Source organism: Microtus oregoni, unplaced genomic scaffold (assembly GCF_018167655.1).
Source record: "Microtus oregoni isolate MIOR12 unplaced genomic scaffold, Mior012 000016F_ref0000370, whole genome shotgun sequence".
NCBI classification, from domain to species: Eukaryota; Metazoa; Chordata; class Mammalia; order Rodentia; family Cricetidae; genus Microtus; species Microtus oregoni.
Window position 1 is genome coordinate 18,490,593 of NW_024543075.1, and position 18,120 is coordinate 18,508,712.

Genomic DNA, 18,120 nt, shown 5'->3' on the forward strand with positions numbered 1-18,120 from the left:
TAGGGTAAGGTTACCATCTTCTGCCCAGTCCCCTTGACCACCTCCCTTCCCTACTTCCCCTTATCTCTCTAAAACCACTTCCTCTGCCCCCCAAAGATGCTCTCCCCTCTCCTTTGAATCCCCTTGGAGCACTTCTTCTGTCCTCTGCACACAATAGGCAGGGAAGAGGACTGACTGTGGGAAGGGGCTCAGGATGGCCAAGATAGGAGAGGTCTGAGGGGCCATGAGACCTGAGGGCAGAGGGGTGTGCTCAGGGTGAGCTTGGAGTTGGGCATTTAATGTAACTGGGGAAGCTGAGGCACCTGGGGGGCAGGGTCAGTAGCAGATAACAGAAAAATGGCTTTATTCCCTGCCCCCCCCTTCCCTGGGGTTGGGGCCACCCTTATGAGTGACATCCCAGGCTGCAGGCCCACTGTTCTTCTCTGTCAGCAGAAATCTCTCTCTCTTCTGACCCCTCCTGCTGGGGTCTCAGCCAGCCAATCCCTGATCTGGGGGAAGGGGGAGCCTGGCCCCCCCACTCCCTCATAAGGACCAGCTGGGGGCTGGGGGGGTGGCCGGCTGCTGCAAGTGGGACTGGGGTCAGAACTTTGTGGAAGGAGGAAGAATCTGGGGGGGGCAGGCGAGAAAAAGGAAGGAGCCCAGATCAACAGGCAGGTGGACACACGGAAGACGTTCCCCCTCCAGTGAGAGGCCCCTAAGAAGGAATACATCGCCCCCTGGGCCCCAAGAAGGGAGCACAATGGAGGCCGCACACTCCAAGTCCACAGAGGAATGTTTGTCCTTTTTTGGGGTGAGCGAGACCACAGGCCTTACCCCAGACCAAGTTAAGCGGCATCTGGAAAAATACGGCCCCAATGGTAAGTTTTAAACCCTCAGAGGAGAGGCGAGCATGGCTGCCCTCCCACCCCCGCTAGTGGGAACTGCTTCCTCCGGGGTCTACATGGATGAGCGGGGCAGTTGTTGGCTTCTTGCAGGAGGGGCAGGATACTAAAGAAAACAGTTTTGCCATCTGGAGTTTGGGGAGGTTTTACTGGGTGACCTTGAACTTCAGATGCCATTTTGATAGCCTGAGTCTCTTAGCCGCGAAGTTCTGGCTGTGGGGGACATGAGGCTGAACCCCTACTAAATTTGTCCTTTTCTTTTTCCCCCCTGAATAGAGCTCCCTGCTGAGGAAGGTAAGTTATCTGAGCCTTGAGCCCCTGCTAAAGACACCCCTGGTGTGTGCCCCATCCCCAGCTCCCTGCCTTCTCCTTTCTGAGACCCGCAGCATTACCCAAAAGGCAGATCTCTTCCCTAGAGCTCAGTGTCAGACATCTCCAGATGCTTTTTCCTTGAGACTTCCCAGCCTTGAACAATTGCCACAGATCTGAAGAGCCTTTTTGGCTGTTTCATCTTTCTCTCACATCAAGCGAGGCTGCCGATCAGCCTAGAGGTTCAGGGCAGACTAGACTCTGGACCAAAGCCCATCCAGAGCCATAGACGCTCATCAATTTTAGATTGTAAGCCCTGGGACTTCTCTTCTCGCCCTCCCCCAGGCAAGTCCCTGTGGGAGTTAGTGGTGGAGCAGTTTGAAGACCTGCTGGTGCGGATTCTTCTCCTGGCGGCCTGCATCTCCTTCGTGAGTGCCGAGGGCATTTGGGGGCTCTGACCATCCTAGATGCCCTGGGCCAAGCCCTGAACACCCTATTTTCCAGGCTGGAACTGGGGGCGGGGTGCTGATTTGCTTCCTCCCCTGCAGAGAAGTTTTATTTTAAGCCCTGAGAGCGTTCTCAGCCAAAACACTGAAGCTAAGCCACCCTCCCTAACCCGAACCCTCCCTGCTTCAAGGGCTTCAAGGGCTCAGGTTACCCCCTAAGCACAGGGCTCCTAGCTTCGATGTGGGATGCAGCATCCACTGTGGGGGCCACTAGCACTCCCTGCCTGTCCTGGTTGGTCCTCACTCTGCTTCTCCAGTCCTGCCCCGCCCTCTCCAGCTTGTGATGCTGATTGGCCAAAAGAAAGGCTTGCTTGGAGAAGTGGGGAAGGTGTTGCTGGTACAGTGGTAACCTTCGACCCTCTACACACCCATCCCTCAACTGTCTCCACACTTTACCACATCCTGCTTCCATTAGGGGCTGGCACGTGGCGCCTACTTCTCTTTACCCAGCCTGATTCATCCTTACCTCTTGGTGTCACCAACCCCTCAGAGCCTTTGCTATATCCCATCTCCTTGGGAACATCTCCAGTGTTCACAGCCCCTGCTGCTGGCTCCTGTCACCCACTGGTCCAGCAGTCCATCTTGCATTTTAGAATTTCTTTAGCATCTTAGCTGGAAAACAAAGCCTAGGAGGCAAAAAGCATAAAGCATCCATGGAGGCCCCACGCACCCTTGCGTCTAAGCTGGCAGCCTCCCTTCTCTCTCCTCAGATTTGCTCCTTGACATTTGCCTGTGGCTGCTGCCTGGCAGTGGCAACAGCTGGGGTGGGGTGGGTGCTGGAGGCCTGTAACCCTACTCCCCTCCTGTTCTCTCATGAAATTGGAGCTTCCATGCCTTGCTAAGGGAGGGCTGTATGTGGGCTGGGCCCTTCGAGGACCATAGAGATTTTCCTATTGGGCTTGGGTCCCTGTGGGATGGATATGGCTGAAGGGGTAGTTGACCCTGGGTGTCCTGGGAAGGTTTGCTTACAAGCCAACAGTTTGGTCAGGGATACCTGAAAGCTTTCCCGGTTAGTGTGTGTGTGCGTGCACACGCGTGTGTGTCTGCACTGCCTATTTGCACAGCATCACAAGGATGGCTGGGAATGTGTGTTCAGAGTGCTGCAGAGTCCTTACACTCCTATACATCATCTGAGCTCTGCAGCGTTCTTCAAAAGCCTTCCCATTTCTTTCTTTAGTCACTGGGGCCTTTGTGGTTCCCCCTTCCCTCTCAGGTGCTGGCCTGGTTCGAGGAAGGCGAAGAAACTGTCACCGCCTTTGTGGAACCTTTTGTCATTCTCTTGATCCTCATTGCCAATGCTATCGTGGGGGTTTGGCAGGTTAGTTCTGACTCCTTCTCCCCGCTTGGGTCTCAGCACTGGGCAAGGGGCCAGACCTCCTTCCCATCCCCTCCTTCTCCATCATCTCCCCTGACTGTGCCCACTCCTCTGGTCTTTTCATTCAGTTGGGAATAAGCCAGAAAAACTCATGTTTACTGCGTGACCCCGAGGAAATTCTCCATTTCTGAAGCCTGTTTCCTCACCTGTAAACTAGGAATAGTAAGCTAGGTGTGCTGGCACACACCTACAGCACTCCAGAGGCAGACGCAGGAGTCCTAGGCTAGCCTGGACTACAGTGTGAAATTCTGTCTTTAAAAGAAAACAAAAGCTATGCAAGGTTGAACACACTTGTAATCCTACTACAAGAAGGAAGGATGAAAAGGGGGTGAGGTCAGATACGGTGATACACCGCCTTTAATCCCACAGTTGCAGGGGTAGAGGCTGGTGGATGTCTGAGTTTTAAGCTAGCCTGGTCTACATAGAGAATCCCAGGCCAGGCAGGGCTACATAGTGAGCCCATTTTGAAAAGAAAAGAAAAGAAAAGAAAGAGAGAGAGAGAGAGAGAGAGAGAGAGAGAGAGAGAAAAGGAAACAAGACTAATAACTGTGTTCCTCAGGCTTGATGCAATTGAAAAAGAACATGAAGGTTCATGGCCCATAGTAGGCACTCAATAAATACTAGTTTGATTTCTTTCTTACTCTGACATTGCCGGTTTACTTTCCTTGTCCCTTGCTTTCTGTGTTTGTTTGTTTTGTTGTTGATGTTGTTTTGTTTTTGCTTTTACAAATTCCTTTCTTCTTGGTCCAAACCCTGTTTTTAGCCACTGGCGATGTTTTCTAGAACAGACACATCCCTGCTGTGCTGACGGGTTCCTCTGTTTACCTCTTGTGCTCACTGGACCTGCATGAGCCAGTCTTTTCTGCAATGTCCTTCTCTCTGCTAGGATCCCAATTCCGGTTCCTCCATCTGCATGTCCCTCACCCTTCCTGCATGACCCAGACCAGCCTCCTGCGGGTCCAGGACCTTCCTCCCTCTCTGACTCTGCTCTCGTCTGCTGTCCTCCTCAGGAACGGAATGCAGAGAACGCCATCGAGGCACTTAAAGAGTATGAACCTGAGATGGGGAAGGTCTATCGGGCTGACCGAAAGTCAGTGCAAAGGATCAAGGCTAGGGACATCGTCCCTGGGGATATCGTCGAGGTGGCTGGTAAGGGCTGGAATGGGTGCTTCAAGGGGAGCAGCCTTGGGTCTGAGGCCAAGAAGAGAACAGGGGACCTGACAGCCCCGATCCTGGATCTCTGAGGATGGTGGTGTCTTTGCTTCTCCTTCCTGGACTCCTCAGGGGTCACTCCAGGACATTCAGGCCACAGCACCCCTCCCTGCTAGAGTCTCAATAGGAACAGCTAGTCCTGTCCCTGAGGCAGCAGACAGACCCCCGTCCCCCCTCCCCTCGGCCAACACTTGCAAGCGACAGGTGGAAGCCAATCCCTGCCAATGGCCCCATCTCCACCCCTTCCCGAGCCTGGCTCCCCTCTCCTTCCACCCACCACAAGCTTGGTCAGCTTTCAGTCTTGACCCCTTAGTGCCCTTGAGGCTTCTCAAAGGGGGAAGGAATGGGAGTAGAAGGGAGTGGGGGTGGAGTGGGAGGGGGGTGGACGACTACTCCCACCACCATGTAAGGTAACTCCTAGTCCTCCACCAGCTTAGAGCACGGGACCTGAGAGGAGGGCGCTCAAGGAGGGCCCTGCCCCCTCAGGGACACTTAATGCCGACTCAGGGAGGGGTGGGGCTGGCTAGCTAAGATTACTGGGATTCTGCCCCCTTCAGCGCTTTTTATATTTGCCCCTAGCAGGCCTTTCCACCTCCTTAGGCACCTAGTTTGGTGAATGTGTATGTCGTACCATGTCACCCTCTATACCATGTTACCACCAGGAGAAGCCCAGGGTGGAGAGCTGGTGGTCTGGAGGCCCCATAGCCCTGTCCCAGGGCAGTCCTGCTATGGTGACAGTTTGGGGTCAGTGCCATGAATGTCTATAAATACCACTCAGGCTTCGGTGACAAGGGTGTCTGCCTGACTCCGTTGCTGACCCCCTCCCTCCTCCTGCTTCCTCTGGTACTGGCGGAGGGACCTTAGAAACCAAGAGAAAGGAAAGCGAGTGAACTTCGCCCCAGTTCCACCCTTGAGACCAAGGTGGCTTTAGGCCGAGGCCCGAGGAGGTGCGCATCTGTCCCTTAAAGGGTCTCTAGTCTGGCAGAGTCTTCCTCAGCCCCTGCCAGGGTGCTTTCACAGTCTGACTTCCCACTTCCCACGGTCAGGAATGCACCCTCACACTCCTCCCGACCATTCTTCATGCCCCACTCTCGGTCTCGCTTGGCCTGGATTTTCCCAGCATCCACCTTGCTCTCCGATCCTCCCAGTCACCCTCTTTTTCTCTGAGTTACATCATTCTGTGTCCTTCTTTACCTTTCTCTTGTTTCCCTTTCTCAGTTTTAGCTGGCTTGTCCCCAGTTTTCATCTCAGTTACCAAGAATACATTTAATGAGCACACACTACACTCCAGGAATCTTGGGAGCCTCCCTTCGCAGGCTTGCAGCCAGTGGGAAGAGAAGCATTTAGTGGGGGAACACCAGGATAGTATCTCTGGGGTGGGGACGGAGTGGGGAGTCTTGTGCTGAAGGTCTATGAGCAGCCGAATACTGTAGGGACTGAAGGATGGATGGTGTGAGGGAGGGAGAGACTGGGAAGGAAGGAAGGAAGCTCCATTCCCCGCTGAGCTTGCTCCTCTCTCTACAGTGGGGGACAAAGTCCCGGCAGATATCCGCATCCTCTCCATCAAATCCACCACCCTCCGGGTCGACCAGTCCATCTTGACAGGTAGGCTGGCGCAGATGGGAAGGCATAGCGAGGGAGGAGCCAGACTGGCAGCCAGAGGGAAGGTTTCCAGTGGATGAAGAAGGGCATCCGCAGTAGGGCCTCTCTTTAGTTCTGAGAGAGCCACACATCATCTGTGTGGCTCAGTCTCCATTCTGTCACAAGGGGCATGAGAGAGGATGTCTGTGACTATTTCCGTATAGTCTTTGCCCTACACCTTCTGCGTGGACACAGGAACTCGCCCCCTACCGCAAATTGTCCTGTCCTCCCCAGCATCCTGAGAAGTCCTCAAATGAGGGATTCTAAGATAGGGTGGGGGCTTTGGACCCTTTAAACTCTGGGAGGGAGACAGTGTAAACTGGACCCACAGCAGGAGGGCCTAAGCCTTTGTCCTGGGTGAGGACTCCACACTGGTCGGCCCTTAGGAATGGGCTGTGCAGGTGATAAATGCCTCACAGCCGCTGGTTTGTTTGGTTTTCACCGGGACATGGGGAACAGATGGAAGTGAAGCGATCGAAGTCACACACTAGGCCTGGTCGGTGTCTTTTAACTCTAGAGGCAATGGACTTCCCACTTGCCCAGTCACCTTCCTCTAGAGGCAAGACTGCCAGAGTGTTTGCACGCTGATTGCGGACTGTCAGAATGTTAGGGACAGAGACATGATGTCATCTGAAAACGCTCTGGTCCTTCCTCCATAGGAGAGTCTGTATCTGTCATCAAGCACACAGATCCTGTCCCTGACCCCCGAGCCGTCAACCAGGACAAGAAGAACATGCTCTTCTCAGTAAGCAGTCACATGACCACTTCTCAGTAAGCAGTCACATGATCAGTCAGAGGAGCTTGGGTGTGGAGGGAATCATGGCAGCGGAAGAAGAGATGAGGCCCCTAGCCTGTGGCATAAGGAACATCTCTTGCCTGACCCTGCTCCTTCCTCACCTTCTCAGGGTACCAACATTGCAGCCGGCAAAGCCGTGGGTATTGTGGCCACCACTGGTGTGAGTACTGAGATTGGCAAGATCCGAGACCAGATGGCTGCTACTGAGCAGGACAAGACCCCGCTGCAGCAGAAGCTTGACGAGTTCGGGGAGCAGCTGTCCAAGGTCATCTCCCTCATCTGTGTGGCTGTCTGGCTTATCAACATTGGTCACTTCAACGACCCTGTCCATGGGGGCTCCTGGTTCCGGGGGGCCATTTACTACTTCAAGATTGCTGTGGCTTTGGCTGTGGCAGCCATCCCAGAAGGTAAGGCAACAATGTTTCAAGATAAAGTAACACTGACGGGCCATGGAGAAGGTCCCGATAGCTTTGGTGGCTGTGATGTAGCAGCCACACTTGGTCTCCCTCCTCCTGGTTTGCTTACACCAGCTCTATCCCCATAGGGCTTCCTGCTGTCATCACCACCTGCTTGGCCTTGGGTACCCGCCGGATGGCAAAGAAGAACGCCATCGTGAGGAGCTTGCCCTCTGTGGAGACCCTGGGCTGTACCTCTGTCATCTGTTCTGACAAAACAGGGACCCTCACCACCAACCAGATGTCGGTCTGCAAGGTGAGGAGATGCACAGGCGGGGCGACAGGAGCCGGCTTCTGTACTGGTGTGGCCTGGGAACTACTCTAAGGGAGATTGAGTGCCACCCTTAGATCAAGCCAAGAGCCATGTTAGTTTGCTTTCTCTTTCTGTCATAAAACCCTCGCTAAAACCACCTTGGGGAGGAGAGGGTTGAGTTGGCTGGTGTGTCCCTATCACCGTCCATCAGTGAGGGAAGCCAGGACAGGAACTCAAGCAGGATCAGAGACCAGAACCATGGAGGAAGCAGCTTGCCAGCCTGCTTTCTGTTGCCCTGATAAACAGCATGACCAAAAGCAACTCTGGGAGGAGACGCTTCGTTTCCTCTGTAGCTTCAGTGCATCACTGAGGGAAGCCAAGGCAGAAACTCAAGCTAAGGAACCTGAAGCAAAGACCACGGAGGAGCAGAGGAAGGCTGCTTACTGGCTTGCTCCCTCTGCTTTGCTTAGTCTGCGCTCTCTCTCTCTCTCTCTCTCTCTCTCTCTCTCTCTCTCTGTTTCTGTCTCTCTCTCTTTTCCCTTTTTTTTTCTTTGATTTTTTTCGAGATAGGGTTTCTCTGTGTAGCTTTGGAGCCTGTCCTGGAACTTGCTCCATAGACCAGGCTGGCCTTGAACTCACAGAGATCCACCTGCCTCTGTCTTCTGAGTGCTGGGATTAAAGGTGACATCACCACCGCCTGGCATAGCCTGCTTTCTTATACACCCCAGGATCACCTGCCTATGGTGGCTTAGGCCTTTGCACATCAATCATTAGTTGAGAAAATGTCCCTATGCTAATCTGAAGGAGGCAGTCTCTCTTCCCAGGTAACTCTAATTGTGTCAGGTCAACAACAACAATGATGACAACAGGAACATCCCAGTCCTCACCCCTGGGCTGTGTTTCTCTCTGATCCTCTACACTAGCCAATTCAGGGACATTTCTCTTTAACCTCACCTTTCCAGAAAGTAAACCAAGGCTTAGGGAGATTTAGGGGTTTACCAAAAGATACCAAGTTTATAAACAGCGGAGCCAAACATAGTGGTGTCTGTCTGCTATCCTTGTACTCAAGAGGTGAAGGTGGGGACATTATGAATGTGAGGCCTGTCTTGGCTGTGTACTTTAAGGCCAACGAGGCCCTGCCTCATGGAGTCTGGAGTCTCAACTACTTGGGAAGTTGGGATACAAAGATTACTTCCACTGAGGAGTTCAAGGAACTGTGAGATTTTGACGAAAAAAAAAAAAAATTAGTAGCAGAATTGAGTTCCAAACTCAAGAACCCACGGCTCTGTAGCTTCTGTTGTGTGGCTCATACTCCGCAAGTGGCCACTTCATGACGGGGCCAGCCAGCCTGGCTGTACTGGTCCTGAGCAGCATCTCTTTAGGAAGTTTAAAAGTATTTATTATTTATTTCAGAGAGAGTGAGTGTGTATTCATTCTCTCCTCTCACCATGCACGTTTCGGGGATTGAACTCAGGTCATCTGGCTTGGTGGCAAGTGCCTCTACCCACTGAGCCACTTAACTGGCCCCTAAACAGCCAGTCAGCCCTTCCCTTTTTCAAGGCAGGGTCTCTTTATGTGGCCTTGGCTGGCCTGGAACTTGCTCTGTGGTCCAGGCTGGCCTCAGACTCACAGAGCTTTCCTGCCTCTGCCTCCTGAGTGCTGGGACTAAAGGCGTGTGTCATAATACCCAGCCAGTATTCTTTCTTAAAACTGGAAAAACAGATAAGATTGAAATACAGCTATCAAAATATTTTTAATTTAGCACTATCTGTTTCTTTATTCAGAACAAGCCCCTGCAGTGGGTCTAGTGTCTGAGTGCCACCCAGTATGAGGACTCAGGAAAGCCAGGGTGACAGACAGGTGTCTGTGGTCCTGTCCTATAAAGCCACAGCCTGGGTTTAGAGTTTTGTTTTTTTGTTTAAGATTTTTTCATGTTGTTTTTAAGGAGAAATGGCTGAATTAAGTTTTGTAGATGCCAGCATCCCATCAGAATCACTTGGGGTTGGTTTGTCTTCCAAGGTTGTCTTGACCTGCTGGTTTCAAGTGATCCTCCCACTTTTGGCCCCCAATAACTGGGCCTACAGGCCTGTACCACCCCATTTAACCCAAAGCCACAGGTGGTACTAATTCTGATGTGATCTGTCCACTGTGTTCATAACTAGAAGGAAATGCTACATGTCAGGAAAAAAAAGAGGCCTATTTGAATTTTTTAATTTTTTATTTATTTATTTGTCCTCTAAGAATGTCCACCTCTCTCTCATGTAGTCCAGGCTGAGGCTGGCATTGAACTCCTGATTCTCTTGCCTCCAACTTTCAAGAGCTGTGATTGCAGACCTATGCTACCGTGCTTAGCTTCCTGGGCTCTTTTAGGTTTTAGCCACTGATGGCCCTACCTGTCCTAAGCAGAGATCTGTGGAATATTGTGACTCTAATATAGAATGACTTTTCTGTCGGGCTGAAGACACAGCTCAGTGGCAGAGCGCTAGCCTAGCATGCACGAGACCCTGTCTTAGCCCCAGCACCGGAGGAATGAATGATTGAATGGATCAATGCCTGGTGTAAGTAATCATGCCTGACACAGGAGGATTGCCAGGAGTTTAAAACCAGCCTTATGAGTTCCAGGAGAACCTGGGCCCCATAGTGAGATCTTGTTTGCAAAAGTAAGTGAATGCTGAGCAGTGGTGGCACATGCCTCTAATCCCAGCATGTGGGAGACAGAAGCAGGTGGATCTCTGAGTTCTGAGTTCGAGGCTGGCCTGGAACAGAGCCAGGACAGCAAGGGCTACACTGGATACCCTGTGTTGAAAAACCAAAAACCAAACCAAACCAAAAAAACCAACAACATAAAAAAACCCCACTCCCCCCAAAAATTGAACAAAAATAAGTAAATGAATAAAAATTAAAAAATCATGCTCAGAAGAACAAAGAATTTGAGGTGGGATCGAGATGAAGTGGACCATGTAGGCAGAGTGAGTCGCTGTCCTGAGCATCATGTCCTTCGCTTCTCTCTAACACACAGGCTTCACAGCTAGAACACAGTCTTGCAGGACGTGGCTCCTGTCTCCCTATAAAAATGACAATGTCATAGGAAAAGGAGTCAGGAAGCTGCAGCACCATTGCTGGAGATGAAGATGGAGCCGCTGCTCGCGGGTTCATTGGCCCAGTCCCCACCACATCCTGCTGTACACATCTGTGAACTGATCTGGAGAAAGCCTAGCATAGCCCTCAATAAGTGTTTTGTAAGGCCACTGATAAGGAACATGGAATCACTGTAAAACCCTGGAGTGACAGGGACCAGCACAGATCAAGAAGAGAACTGGGGGGGGGGGGGGGTAGTGCTGGGGCATTCACTTAGTCTGAACTTGAGGACGCCTGCTCTCAGGGATGTGGATGTGGAATATCGTGTGGTCCTTCTCCCCCACAGATGTTCATTATTGACCGGGTGGATGGGGATGTCTGCTCGCTGAATGAGTTCTCCATCACTGGCTCCACGTATGCTCCTGAAGGAGAGGTGTAAGTCTTCCAGGAGTCTCCCCCGTGCCGTGTGCGTACCCCTACCTCCCTCACTTGGGATCTCCTGCAAGTCCCCCCTTCCTTTTCACTCCCTTCTTTCCCAACCTGTTCTCTCCCATCCAATCTTCCAAGTTCATCGCCATCTCCTCTCCTTTCCGATACCTGTCTGTTTCTCTGTGCTGTCTGCATCTCACATTCTGTTCTCCACCGTTTCTCTCCTGCCTTCCTTCCTACCTTGCTGCCAGTTTGAAGAATGATAAGCCAATCCGAGCAGGGCAGTATGATGGGCTGGTGGAGCTGGCCACCATCTGTGCCCTCTGCAATGACTCCTCCTTGGACTTTAATGAGGTAACCTTCCACCCACAAAGTTACCCCTTCTATTCCTGTGGCTCGGTCTGTGCTTCCTGGGCATTCCAGGAGGAAGGGGTCTTAGGAAGCGAACATACATTCTAGGGAAGGAAGCAGTTGGCTTCTTCTTGTTCCATCCAGATGAAGATGGGGGTGTTGGGTGAGGACGGGAGATCCAGGACACACTTCCTCATCCTCCTCTGTTTATTTTAGACCAAAGGTGTTTACGAGAAGGTAGGCGAGGCCACGGAGACAGCCCTCACTACCTTGGTGGAGAAGATGAATGTGTTCAACACTGAAGTGAGAAGCCTCTCGAAAGTGGAGCGGGCTAATGCCTGCAACTCGGTGAGTTGGGTGCCCTCCGCAGGCCTGGAACCCAGATCCAGCCAGACCCAGCCAGACAGAGCCTTGTGTTTGTGCAGGGACCCCAACTAGGTTGGCGGTGGCTTCACCCACAGCTTTTCCAAGCCAGGCTGAATGCTGGTAAAACTCCTCCTCTCCATAGTGATATGGTTTCTGTTGTCCGGCCATAATATCGTGGGAGGTCATTTTCTTTTGTGACCCAAGGTTGGGCAGAGCTGGACAGAAACCATGGTGTCGCCTGCAGGGTTGGCCCTGAGTTTAGCTATAGTGCTTTGGTTTCCATCAGATCTCAGGTCTTGTTCGGGGGTCTGGACTGTGCAGCCATTGATCCCACGAGTTGAGGTCTTCTCCGGGGGACAAAGCCGGCGCTGCCACTCAGTGGGCTCTAGCTGTGAACACTTGCTGGTTTCTGAGTATTAGTTACTTATATCGCTCTTTCTCGACATCCTGCTGCCTCAGTTTCCCCACTGCTGACATTAACAGTGTCATCATGGCTGGCTTTCCTTCATCTCTTCCTATAGGAAGTGCAACCCAGAAACTTACATGTGCTACACAAATATTTCTTTCTTTCTTTTTTCTTTTTCTTTTTTTTTTTTTTTTGTTTCTCAAGACAGGGTTTCTCTGTAGCTTTGGAGCCTGTCCTGGAACTAGCTCTTACAGACCAGGCTGGCCCCGAACTCACAGAGATCCGCCTGCCTCTGACTTTAATCCCAAATGCTGGGATTAAAGGTGTGTGGCACCACCGCCTGGCTTAAAAATTTTTTTTTATTGCTTCTTTAAATTTTTCCTCTCTGTATGTGCAAACTACACACTGCTGCTTTGTTTATTATGTCTTTGTGCGTGGTGAGGGCGTGTGATGTGTAACGGGGCGCTGAGTGTACTGTATGTTGGGGAGTTGGTTCTTGTTTTTCATCATGGGTTTCAGAATCAAACTCAGGCTTGTATGGTCATCAGGTTTGCGTGGCAAGTGCTTTTACCCACTGAGCATCTGCTTTATTTAATAATAACAAAAAGGTAAAACTAATTTTTTTTTCAGTGTTAAGGATTGAGTTTGAGGCTTCACGCCTGCTGGGCAAATGCTCTTTCACTGCCACCCCCCTAGCTCTTAGGTTTATTTGTATATAGTGCTGGGACTGAGCCCCAGCTCCTCACATGCTAGGTTTGTGCTTTACCACTAAGTAAAGCCTTGGTCCCATCCACAGTGTAGTTGGTAAATAAAGGCTCTTCTTCTCCTTCTCCTCCTCTTTTTTCTTTTTTTGGGATAAAGCCTTGTGCACAGCCCAGACTGGTCTTGAGCTCACAGCAGTGCTCCAGCGTTAGTCTGCAAGTGCTGGGATTACAGGCATAGCTCATCTTGGCTGTGGCTCTCATTTAGTTTTCACTGCATGCTGGGCACTAGGCTATGTGTTATTTATATTCAAATTAGAGGTACTTGGGAAGCAGAGGCAGGAGAATTACTGTAAGCTCAATACCAACCTGAACTATAGCGAGAGACCCTGTTTCAAAAAGAGCCTTGGTCATACTGGCTGTTTCCCACGGGCACCACATCGGGTGGTGCAGACTACATTTCTTCGGTCCCCGAGGGTTCTATTGGGTAGCAGCATGCAAGGCCACTCTGTTTCTGTTGTGCTTTAAGCTGGACGCCCGAACTTTGTGTGGCTTGGTGGTTGAGCACTTGCCTAGCATGTGAGAGCCATGAGTTGTATCCTCAGTACTACAAAACTGAAAATCCAATGGCCCACGGTGGCAGTGGAGCACACCAGCTCTGGAGTTTCTGTTTGTCACGTGGGTGCCAGGCTTTGCTGTAGTCTCAGGCTGACACAGTCTCTACTCTGACATCCAGATCCTTTCGGACTGTTTTAAAGGGGTCTGGTTTTTACCTCCCAGGTGATCCGCCAACTGATGAAGAAGGAATTCACCCTGGAATTCTCCCGCGACAGGAAGTCTATGTCTGTTTACTGTTCCCCAGCTAAGTCTTCTCGGGCTGCTGTAGGAAACAAGATGTTTGTCAAGGTCAGAAGCCTTCTCTCTCTAACGTTGGGGCTCTTTCCTGTGCCTGCCCTCTGTATTCGAGAAGGCAGCAAGGGTCTCTCATGCTGTTCTGGTTTTCTAGGGTGCCCCTGAGGGGGTCATCGACCGCTGTAACTATGTGCGTGTTGGCACAACCCGTGTGCCACTGACAGGCCCGGTGAAGGAAAAGATCATGTCAGTGATCAAGGAGTGGGGGACCGGTCGAGACACCCTACGCTGCCTGGCCCTAGCCACCCGGGACACCCCCCCTAAACGAGAGGAGATGGTTCTAGATGACTCAGCCAAGTTCATGGAGTACGAGGTGAGCTGGCAAAGGTCTCTTTTCATTGGGGAATTGTGTCGAGGTGAGTTTCCCGATGGCTCCATCTTCCCTGCCACCATCCTGCATCTAGTCGATAGTTGTGTACTATGAATCCCCAGCTCACGGGACACTAAGGTGTGACAGTTTTATGAATCGGATCTAACCCAGCCCTCAGGAGATGGAGGTAGGCCAGCTTCCACCACACAAACAACCGCGAAAACAGAAGTCAAGAGAAGAGAACCACTTAGCCCAGTACTGTCTTTGTGAGGGGCTGGGACGGGCACCCAGGGCAGACAGGTGTGTGGTGCCCTAGCTGCATCTGCAGCCACAGCCCGTGTTAACTGTACTCTGTGGAGCAGAGCTGGTACTTACCAGAGGGGACTCTTTGTCACCTGTGCAGCGTTTCAGGCAATGAATGCACTTCCCGATATAGGCTTCTCTCTTGCTGTGGACTCTCAACAACCCCAAAAGCTCACTGTCTGCATTTATGGGGGTGGGGTGGAGACTCTGGCCTGCCAGCTACTGGGGATGTGCTCAGATGTGATGGGCCAGCGACAGGTTTGCTAAAAGGAGATGCTACCATGTAGTTTTTCTTTTTCTTTTCTTTTTTTTTTCTTTTGTTTTTTTTTTTGTTTTTTTTTTGAGACAGGGTTTCTCTGTGGTTTTGGAGCCTGTCCTGAAACTAGCTCTTGTAGACCAGGCTGGTCTCGAACTCACAGAGATCCACCTGCCTCTGCCTCCCGAGTGCTGGGATTAAAGGCGTGCGCCACCACCGCCCGGCCTTCTTTTTCTTTTCTTGTCCTCCTTTTTTCTTCTTGTTGAGACAGTGTCTTCTTATGTAGCCTGTCCCGGAACTCACTCATGATCTTCTCTTTACCTCCTGGGCGCTGGAATCACAGGTTACCAACCATGCCCAGCTTCAGCTCTCCTTTTTGCAGCAGGCCTTGGCATTGCCAGGATAGGCAGGAGTTAAGGAAGGAGAAATGTCTCCTGCCTGTGCTTCCAAGGCCCTGCTGATGTCTTAACACCAGGCCTCAAGGCAGCATGCTCTGGTTTTCTCAGTGTTGCTGCCTATCTCCCTCTGAACTTCCTCCTATTTGTCCTCAATACCTCTTTGTCCTGTTACCGCCTTTTCCAGATGGACCTGACATTTGTTGGTGTTGTGGGCATGCTGGATCCACCCCGCAAGGAAGTCACAGGCTCTATCCAGCTGTGCCGCGATGCTGGGATCCGAGTGATCATGATCACCGGGGACAACAAGGGGACAGCCATTGCCATCTGCCGACGAATTGGCATCTTTTCGGAGAACGAGGAGGTGACAGACCGTGCCTACACTGGCCGTGAGTTTGACGATCTGCCCCTGGCTGAGCAGCGGGAAGCCTGCAGACGCGCCTGCTGCTTCGCCCGTGTGGAGCCGTCACACAAGTCCAAGATTGTGGAGTACCTGCAGTCCTATGATGAGATCACAGCCATGGTAAGAAGTTCCAGAGGCCATCTGGGCCAAAGCTCTGAGTGTCCCCATGCATGGAGTCTTGGGGAGGGGAACATAAGGCGTCTGGAATTTTGAGTTTCTCTCTTTCTCCTTTCGCCTTCAGACAGGGGATGGTGTCAATGATGCCCCTGCCCTGAAAAAGGCTGAGATTGGCATTGCCATGGGCTCTGGAACTGCTGTGGCTAAGACAGCCTCCGAGATGGTGCTGGCTGATGATAACTTCTCCACCATCGTGGCTGCTGTGGAGGAGGGCCGCGCCATCTACAACAACATGAAGCAGTTCATCCGCTACCTCATTTCCTCCAACGTGGGCGAGGTGGTCTGGTAAGTAGCGGGGGCGGGCATCCAGAAAAAACAGGGCTGAAAGGGGCGATCATGGGACTTGGAGCAGGACCAACGTATGACCTCCTTCCTCTGGCAGCATCTTCCTGACAGCCGCCCTGGGGCTGCCTGAGGCCCTGATCCCTGTGCAGCTGCTATGGGTGAACCTGGTGACCGATGGGCTCCCTGCTACTGCTCTGGGCTTCAACCCACCTGACCTGGACATCATGGACCGTCCCCCCAGGAGTCCCAAGGAACCTCTCATCAGCGGCTGGCTCTTCTTCCGCTACATGGCAATTGGGGGTGAGTAGAAAGGGACTCAACAACCCTTCTGAGCCCTTGGGACTGACCTTGTCCCTGATCCCAGCTTCTCCCAAGTCAAGCTGCTCAAAGGGGCCCCCCCTTCCTTAGCCAGCTGTCTCCAGCTGTGTAAGGCCCGCCTGATACCTCCCACCTCCTCAGCCCTGACCCCAGCCCCCCTCTTCTCCCCAACACAGGCTATGTGGGTGCAGCCACTGTGGGAGCAGCTGCCTGGTGGTTCTTGTATGCAGACGATGGGCCTCACGTCACCTACCATCAGCTGGTAAGAAGATGGAGCAATGGGGACTGGGAGGCATCCTGAAGGCTGTTGTGGATCTCAGACTTCTGTCTCTTCCTTTACAGACTCACTTCATGCAGTGCACTGAGCACAACCCTGAATTCGATGGCTTGGACTGTGAAGTCTTCGAGGCCCCTGAGCCCATGACCATGGCCCTGTCGGTGTTGGTGACTATTGAAATGTGCAATGCTCTCAACAGGTAGGTCCTGTCCACTTGGGTGGACCCTGCTACGCCTTCCCGAGGCTGTTCTCTTGCCCTCCACCTCTCTTCTCCCGCCACTCTGCCTCACCACATCTTTCTGTGTATCCCTGTCCTTCCATGTGCCTGGCCTTTGCCACAGCCTGTCTGAGAACCAGTCCCTGCTGCGGATGCCGCCCTGGGTGAACATCTGGCTGCTGGGTTCCATCTGCCTGTCCATGTCCCTCCACTTCCTCATCCTCTATGTTGACCCCCTGCCGGTGAGCCTTCTGTTACCACCCCTCCCCGACTCTAGGGAGCCCAAGCAGAACTTGTGACCATAGAGGAGGGCAGTTCACAGCACCCTGGTTTTTCTTTTCTTTCTGAGAAAACCCTTTGTCTTTCCTGATGACTGTTGTCTCCACCCCAGATGATCTTCAAGCTCCGGGCCCTGGACTTTACCCAGTGGCTCATGGTCCTCAAGATCTCACTTCCAGTCATCGGGCTAGACGAGCTTCTCAAGTTCATTGCTCGGAACTATCTGGAGGGTAAGAGACACCCCTTTTCCCTGGTACCCAGTCCTGAGCAGAGCCCCTGCCCTCTTGCGCTGCGAATACGCGCCACACCTCACACCTTCTTCCTTTGCAGGTGGGTAAGTTCTCTTAGGCCCTGGCAGGACCAGTGTCCCCAGGGAGGGCAGCCCAAGCTCTGTCCCATTCCATGACTGGCCGGGTTTTCCCCCAGCCTGCTCAGCCCTCTGGCCCCGTGGGCCTCCTTCCCCCTTGATAACGGCCTCTCTCTGTCCTCTCTGGCCATAGGATAACCGTCCCCCTCCTCCATGTCTTTGAACGTGTCACAGGTATTTCCCTACACACCTTGCCCCAGCTGCTGTACCCTGCCGCTCGCCCACCAGCCCACGCGCACCCCTGCGGTCACTTGCGCTCACAGCTCTCCCTGGAGCCACTGCTGCTGTTGCCACTGCCCGCTTCCACAGGAGGGCCATGCCCTTCCTGTGGGCACTGGCAGCTGTGAGGCTGCATCCTGGCCTTCCAGTCTGCTGGGCTGCGCTGCGTTGCGCTGGCTGTCTCTGCTGCTGGGGTGGTGGTGGCTGGGGGCGGGCTAGGGTCTGGCACACACAGGTGAGTAGGGAAGGGGGCCACAGGCCCCTCCAGGTGAGTGTGATGGAGATGCACAAGGCACAAGGAGACACAGCTCCCCCTCGTGTGCACGCCTGCTCCATCCCCTTCCTTTCTTCTTCCAGATCCAGAAGATGAAAGAAGGAAGTAAACAGCCCTTTCGCCCTGCCGCCCCCACCCTCATAGCAATGCATCTTCAGCCAGAGCTGAGACACAGACCCTTTTTCTCCCCCAATTCTGTTTATAAACAAAGTTCCCTGACCCTCTGAACCTTGTAACTCCCCTCCCAGCCTCATGGGGCTTGCAGGGACAAGGCGGCTGACCGAGCCGCGCTGCCTATTTATTCAAAATAAATGACAGAAAAGTCTGCCCTTGCCTCTGTATATTTCCGGTGCCTGTGGACAGATACCT

At 52.5% G+C, this 18,120-nt stretch overlaps 1 protein-coding gene across 1 annotated transcript; it reads left to right on the forward strand.

Annotated features, from left to right (window-relative positions):
- The first annotated feature begins 548 nt into the window (after positions 1–548).
- Atp2a1 (ATPase sarcoplasmic/endoplasmic reticulum Ca2+ transporting 1) lies at positions 549–18,078 on the forward strand. The gene is made up of 23 exons (XM_041666343.1): positions 549–857; positions 1,158–1,175; positions 1,536–1,618; positions 2,910–3,014; positions 4,082–4,220; positions 5,808–5,888; positions 6,584–6,669; positions 6,830–7,127; positions 7,265–7,431; positions 10,853–10,941; positions 11,187–11,289; positions 11,503–11,634; positions 13,540–13,665; positions 13,766–13,984; positions 15,123–15,458; positions 15,580–15,800; positions 15,898–16,100; positions 16,295–16,380; positions 16,461–16,594; positions 16,737–16,854; positions 17,004–17,121; positions 17,392–17,432; positions 17,835–18,078. Exons 1-22 carry the CDS (start codon positions 740–742, stop codon positions 17,394–17,396), a joined length of 2,985 nt encoding a protein of 994 aa, XP_041522277.1. The 5' UTR covers positions 549–739; the 3' UTR covers positions 17,397–17,432; positions 17,835–18,078.
- Positions 18,079–18,120: the final 42 nt, after the last annotated feature.

Coding starts and splice junctions, on each gene's coding strand:
- Atp2a1 (XM_041666343.1), top strand. CDS start 740: ATGGAGGCCGCACACTCCAAGTCCACAGAGGAATGTTTGTCCTTTTTT. Junction 11,635..13,539: donor GGGCTAATGCCTGCAACTCG/GTGAGTTGGGTG, acceptor TTTACCTCCCAG/GTGATCCGCCAACTGATGAA. Junction 13,666..13,765: donor GAAACAAGATGTTTGTCAAG/GTCAGAAGCCTT, acceptor CTGGTTTTCTAG/GGTGCCCCTGAGGGGGTCAT.